Below are 6499 nucleotides of genomic sequence, written 5' to 3'. Positions count from 1 at the left end.
AGAGAAGATGCTCACGCATATTCGCCAGCCAAACCTTGAGAATAGAGGGGTGGAAAGGGGTTGCGCCCATAATAATGGGATCCCGTTGCTTCTTCCCTTTGTCTCTTCTCGTCTCCCCATGGCCTTCCGACCTACCGTGGGTGTAGGTGTGAGACCGAGCGTCAGTTCGTCTGTGTTTATTGTCCCTCCTGGGGCTCCTGCTATCCTCCGGTCCCTTAGTTGGTGACCGGGTACGAGACGGGCTCGGGCGGGAGTCTCTACTGTACTCGGGACGGTAACAATTCCTCGCAGCTAGCTCCCTCTCCAAGTTTTGCACTCGGTGCCGAAGTTCTTGCATGATCTTTGAGTTGTCATCACCTGTGCCACCAAACGGGCGTCTCTCGGGAGATCGGGAGGGGTCATCCCGACGAGACAGCGGTCTCGAGTGTTCTTGAGAAGAGGCTGCAGAGCTTACTTGCTTCTCAAGCGGGCTCCCCCTTCTTCACGTATCTCCTTTCTACGAGGGAAAAGCTCCATATTTGTGCTAGGTCTCCACAGACGGCGCCAATATTCGGTTTCTCGGGTGAATGGCGGTTCGAGTGGAGTCAAGGTTGGAGAGAGAGAGAGAGAGAGAGAGAGAGAGAGAGAGAGAGAGAGAGAGAGAGAGAGAGAGAGAGAGAGAGAGAGAGAGAGAGTCTTCGATTGGTCAGCGGGTGGGGCCACCTGCAAGGACACTCCGATGTTAAAGTTAGCATCCGTACGAAAAGGCGACCAATTAGGGTAGAAAGGTAACGTACCTCTAGGGAAGGGTAGGTCCCTCCCCGTTTATACTTTGAATCCGGGTGGGCCCCTTCACTTGGGCCCATCTGCCTGGAAGCTTCTGCTAGTTGTCAAGATCTTCTTAGTAGGATGTGAGTTGGCACGCAGGTCACCTCTGGGTCCAGGTTGAGTAATCTGGTGGGTCGGTAATCCATAACCGGATCTAAGTCCCTGGTTGGGCTGGGCCGAAATAATACCTAAATAAATATATATTATAAAAAAATTTAAAAATAAACTACTAAAAACATCTCTAAAAAATTGAGGTATTGACAAAAAAATATTTTTAAAAAATCAAAACAAAAATATCTTTAAAATATTTTAAACTCTAATAAAAGTAATCAAATATTAAATATTAAATCCCAACAAAAAAAATTCCAGAGAGAGAATTTTATGGTGGTCGGCTAAATTTTAAAAATATTAAGAAAAGAGGTTTAGAGATGGTATTTTATTCCATGTTCTCACAAAAGTTCACATATGCGCAAGTCGTTTGACAAAGAAAAAAAGAAAATCTTTTGCTACTTATAAGACAATTAGTGAGCTTGTGTTATTTTTGTTGCAAAATCTTTAGTACATATTTGTCGTTTTGATCTTTAGGGTAAAAATTTAAAATGAGATGTTGATGCTCGATATTGAGATGGTGACGTTTGTGATGAAGACCTCAAGTATGGAATCAACTAATCATCCCATGATCTAAATTGCTAAATCAAGAACTAAATGAACCAATCAACAAATTAACTAATTAGCTAGATCAAGAACAAGCATTAGTGAAATCAAGATACACCTCATCAATTGAAACCCTAAATCAACTAATTACCTAAATTAAGTGAACCGAAAAAAAAGAAACTATCCAGAGGTGAACAATCCGCAGAAGCGAAGCAAGAGGTGTAGAGAAAGAATTTCTATACGAGGGTTATCTGTGTTGAAAAGGTGGTGTCTTTGACAATATTGAATGATGCTCAAGATAGGTTTGGGGAGGTTATTACTTGAAAACTTCAACGAAAACAAGACTCATGTCCTCCATCCATACAATGTAAACTGTGTAAAAGGGAAGTAGAACTAGAAGTTAGAGCAAAATGTATATTGAGCATATAGTAAAATACAGACCAACCTGCTAGGTAGGCAGGAATACATTTTATACCACCGTTTTTAAACCTCAAGCCAAGCTTTCTAAAGCTAGACAATGGTATTGATACCATCAAATGTTGGTTGCTTGAGGACTGGACTGTGAACAGCAGTCATACTTTGAGGGAAGGTATAAACTTCCACAGATATTCTAGCCAAATATGGATCCCTCGTTCATGATTCTCCTTGGATCTGGCATTCACCTCCAACTGAATTGAAGAGCTTTTCTTGCTGGCCATTGCCCAAGGAACGCAATTCTTATGTTGAATGCTAAAACACCAAATACTTGCTAATTGACTATTATGTTAGGATTTACAGCAATTCACCTAGAATTGCTAAAAAATAGGGTGCACTTTTATTTACAACTTTTTAGTTTACTTTCTCCCTCCAACAAATTATATAGTGCATGTGGATAAAGAAAATATTTCAGGGATACCAAATCATTACAAAGAACAGAACAGAATGTATCCGCAAAATCAATGAACTTGACTTGTTGCACCAGGTCGGTATTCTCCAATTCCTAGCAAATCCTGTAAAAGTAACAGCGTGCTAGATGTTTGTGGTCTAAGTTGGTCTGAAAGCTTTTAGTTGAGTAGTTTGTAAGAAGTCTTAGATCCAAACCTCATTGCTCCCAATGTACCAAAAACAAAATAAAATAGACAAAGTACACACCAAAAATGACGTACCTGACAAGCTTTGTTTTTGGCTCTGGTCTCAGCTGTGCTTGGAATATCATGATTTGGTTTCTGAAATCTCTTTTCACATCGCTCACAAGAGCCCCAGCCATCTGAGAATCTGCCACCCCTGATGAAATGCAAAAGAAAAAAAAAAATTAGCAAGGCCAATTGCAATAGTTGAGGCAAAAATAGAAATCATTTGGAAGAAAATTAGTTGAAACTACCAAACAAGAACATACTGCATGTATGCACGAACAACAAACTCAGCACGCTGAACATTGCGATTCTCATCAAACTCAATGTTCTTATCTCTGATTTCATAAGAAATATTAAAGTAGCAAGATATCTTTCTCCAACCTGTAAAAAACTCATCAATGTTACAACTACTGTATCGTTTTCCCAGGAAAGACAACAGTAACTTTGTTTACCTGTTTTTTTAATGAAAGACTTTCCTGAAATCAAAGTGTAATCAGTTTTCTCCAAAATCTGTCATTGACATTGACAGAACAACAAAGGATTTATTTATTAGGTACATCCTAATCAAAGGAAACTAATTGCGCCACAGGAACTCTTATATCTTCTGACACTTGCATAAAGTCCTGTGGAAATATAATTGGGTTGTTATATGCAAAACCAGGGGCAAAAACATGTCAAACTGACTCAAATACAATAATCCAAACCAGGAGTATCTACTCATAATCCAAGTAGTATTTTATGTTTTATAAAGGTTAAAAAATACAAAAAATTAAAGGCGTTGAATTTATCTCGAGTCTGGACAAGCAAGCCGTTAAGTTATCATATTCAAGAAAAATATGTTCCTCAAGTTAGCATTGTCAAATGAAAAAAAGATGCAATGCAGCAATAATTTGTCCAAGTATTAGGATAAAAAAAGAGGTATAAAAAGTAGGGAAAAAAAGGAATCAGACGCTTTAAGTTTCAATATTGATGACAGGTAAAGGACAGAAGCACTGGAGAAACTTATCTGTTGGATATTCTAATGTGATACAGAATAAGCAAGTAAGCCTCACAAGCAAATACCTGAAGAGACTAACATGAAGAAAACAACTTATAATTTGTACACACTACAGCCCTTACAAAAATGTCCGTTGTAGTAGCTTTCCATTCAAGGGCTAATCAGTGGTTTAATGTGTGTTATTTTTGTCGAAAAAAATTATAAGAAGCATGACAGATGTTAAGAATAGAAAGTGGTTAGTTATGTTATCTTGTTCAAGAACATGATATGAAGCACAAAATGCTAAATCGACAGAAACTGGTCGAACAATGGCACTTAAGCAGTGAACTTATATAGAAAAGATTACGATCAAATTGCCAGTTATACTTTTGCATTTTACAGATTGTTAAGTGTTCAATCCTACAAAAAACAAATAATCTGAGATGATAAATCATATTTTTGGATCATGTAATAAATAAAAAAATATAATTCTTGTTCAATTATGCAACACAACTATACTAACACTCTATCAAAAAAATTACTCTACTAACAATTATGCTCGTAAAACCTCCTTTTCCATGCAAATTCTATGCTCCTTAGTATCCCTTCTATTCTCCCTCGTAAATCAAACAGCAACTTCAAAATCAAGTCACAAAACCATCATTTATTCTACCGCTCATTATTCAAATTCAGCTTAAACAGAAAAAAAGAAGTAAAAAGCTGAACCTAGAACCGATCATAGAGACAAATGAAATAGAATAATTACCGCCATAGCTGCATTTTGGTACTCCTTGAACAAAGAAACCGAAGGAAACCTTCCAGACAAGCCATGCCACATGCCATTCTCCTTCTCCTCATCTACCTTCTCGCTCCTCCTTCCGCCGCCGCCAAAACACTGTGGCGACAACTCCGTGCAGCTCCCGCTCACCTCTTGCCCTGTCAATTTTCCAATCCCCGGCGACAGGTAAGACTCCGGCGACGCATAGGCCTTCGTTGGCGGTGTCCTCTCCACGGTCCTGACCATAGCGAGAGGGCTGCCGCTCACGTTGGCCTCTGGAGGAGCAGCGATCCTCGCCACCTTCCTCGGCGGTCGGTAAGCCCACGACTCCTGCACAACCTCGCCGGAATCCCGCGATATCCGGTGGAACTTTCCCGGCGGAAGTGACGATACCGGCGACGGCGATGGTTTGGATACCGGAGAAGGGGATTGGCGTTGATTGGGATAAGTGATGGTTGGTAGGGTTTTGGATTTCGATGAGGAGTGGGATGCTGCGGCGGAATCGATTACGGCCCACAAAGCGGCGTCGTCTATGTCATTGTCGTCGACAATGACGGGGTACGGCATTTTGGCGGGAAATTAGGGTTTTGAATTTTTTGGAATGGAAATATTTGTTGTTGCGGGTTGAAGAGAGGTTTAATAGCGTTTTGGCGTGGAAATGAGATTTGGGAGCTGGTAATGGTAATTGAGGAGATCAACTTCCTTGACTTTGAAATTTTAACTCCGATGAAGCACGTCGGCGGACTCGCGGTGTAAGGCGACAGTCATTTAACTTTTTTTTTTAATATATTATAATAAAGACACTAAAGTTGGGATTTTTTTAAAATAAATAATTTAATTATTTTATTTTTTTAAATAAAATCTTGTGATAGAAAATCATAGAAATATCTTTATTTTACAAAATAAATTAAATCACATCATTTGAAGCATATATATAGATTTTGTTACTTTGAATTGTCTTCTAATTTATTTGCGTCTTGTTTTAATTTGTATATAATTTAAAATTTTATTCTAGTTTTAGTACACTTTTTTATTTCATATAGTTTTTAAATATAACTTTTTATTTTTAGTTAATGATTGGATGAATGTGGAGAATAGGATCTGAATTTTTTTTCTTTATGTATGTGTCGAATTGAGAAAAGTTGAAATAAAATTAACTCCTTTGGTTATTTGATTAGAATAATAAATTTCTAAGAAAAAAAATTAGGACATCCTATTAACTTGAGTTAAAATTTTCATTAAACTTATTTAAATAAAGATTATGAAACATAAATTGGATCTAAAATTTTAGAACACACAATCTATTAAGATTTGAGCCTTTAATGTGTGGTTATATATCTTTAATCATTATTTTATTTTTGTGTGTTATTCTCTCTATATTATAATTTGGGATTGGATCTTCTCCAGTGGAAAAAAAACTAGATGGTATCTAGTGGAAGATCTCACCCTTCATTGCATTCTCTCTCTTATTTATTTTGGTCCTACTTGTAGAATTAAAGGTGGGAGATTACACTTTATTCTCTCCAGTGACAAAAAAAAATGGAGAGGATCCATTTCCTTATAATTTTTAACTTGTTTAATTCTTGATATCTGATATTTTATGTATATGTGCATTTATATGATTGAAGCTATTGTTTTACATTAGTTCATTTATATAGATAGCCTTACCTTTTAATTTACTATTTGTTCATATCCTGACCTAACACTAGAGTCCAGGTCTAAATAAACTAGAAAGGCCCAATTCATAGATTGGCCTTCGCTTGTAACCGACCTCCTAAGAAGAAGTCGGATACGACACAGATTCCCCTCTAAGGAAGTCGGGATCGAAGGTTAGCTGGCTGATAAGCCTTATTCAAATAAGTAACTACCCCTAAAATCTCTCAACACACTTCCAAGAGCCATATCTCAACTTCCCTAAGATAAAGAGACGGTTATCCTCCTCAAAAGGTGGAACTACTCCAACGGTAGTTATTGGTTCACCACTATAAATACACTGACACCCCTCAGGTATCTCTAAGTTCCAATACTCTCTAAACCTCCTAAAACCCCTCACTAACTTAGGCATCGGAGTGTCCTTGTAGGTACCACCCCCCATTCCTTCACACGCACGAGTCAAACGGCGGCTCCCAGATGCAAACCAAGTCGGAGACCTCCTCCTTCAGACGATTGGGC

At 38.1% G+C, this 6499-nt stretch overlaps 1 protein-coding gene across 4 annotated transcripts; it reads right to left on the bottom strand.

Annotated features, from left to right (window-relative positions):
• Positions 1–1818: 1818 nt before the first annotated feature.
• Positions 1819–5047, bottom strand: LOC112737761 (uncharacterized). Of its 4 annotated transcripts, none has more exons than XM_025787833.3 (5): positions 4316–5047; positions 3026–3083; positions 2837–2954; positions 2607–2724; positions 1819–2450 (listed from the first exon to the last, which is right to left on the bottom strand). In XM_025787833.3, exons 1-5 carry the CDS (start codon positions 4892–4894, stop codon positions 2397–2399), a joined length of 927 nt encoding a protein of 308 aa, XP_025643618.1. In that variant the 5' UTR covers positions 4895–5047; the 3' UTR covers positions 1819–2396. The 4 variants fall into 4 exon arrangements, with proteins under 4 accessions (XP_025643618.1, XP_025643616.1, XP_025643613.1 ...); XM_025787831.3 differs by having other exon boundaries at positions 2232–2450; positions 2822–2954; XM_025787828.3 differs by having other exon boundaries at positions 2361–2724; positions 2822–2954.
• Between the last annotated feature and the right edge of the window lie 1452 nt (positions 5048–6499).

This window comes from Arachis hypogaea, chromosome 13 (genome assembly GCF_003086295.3).
Source record: "Arachis hypogaea cultivar Tifrunner chromosome 13, arahy.Tifrunner.gnm2.J5K5, whole genome shotgun sequence".
Lineage (NCBI taxonomy): Eukaryota > Viridiplantae > Streptophyta > Magnoliopsida > Fabales > Fabaceae > Arachis > Arachis hypogaea.
The sequence above is the reverse complement of the archived record's forward strand: the minus strand, read 5'-3'. Positions and strand labels throughout refer to the sequence as shown.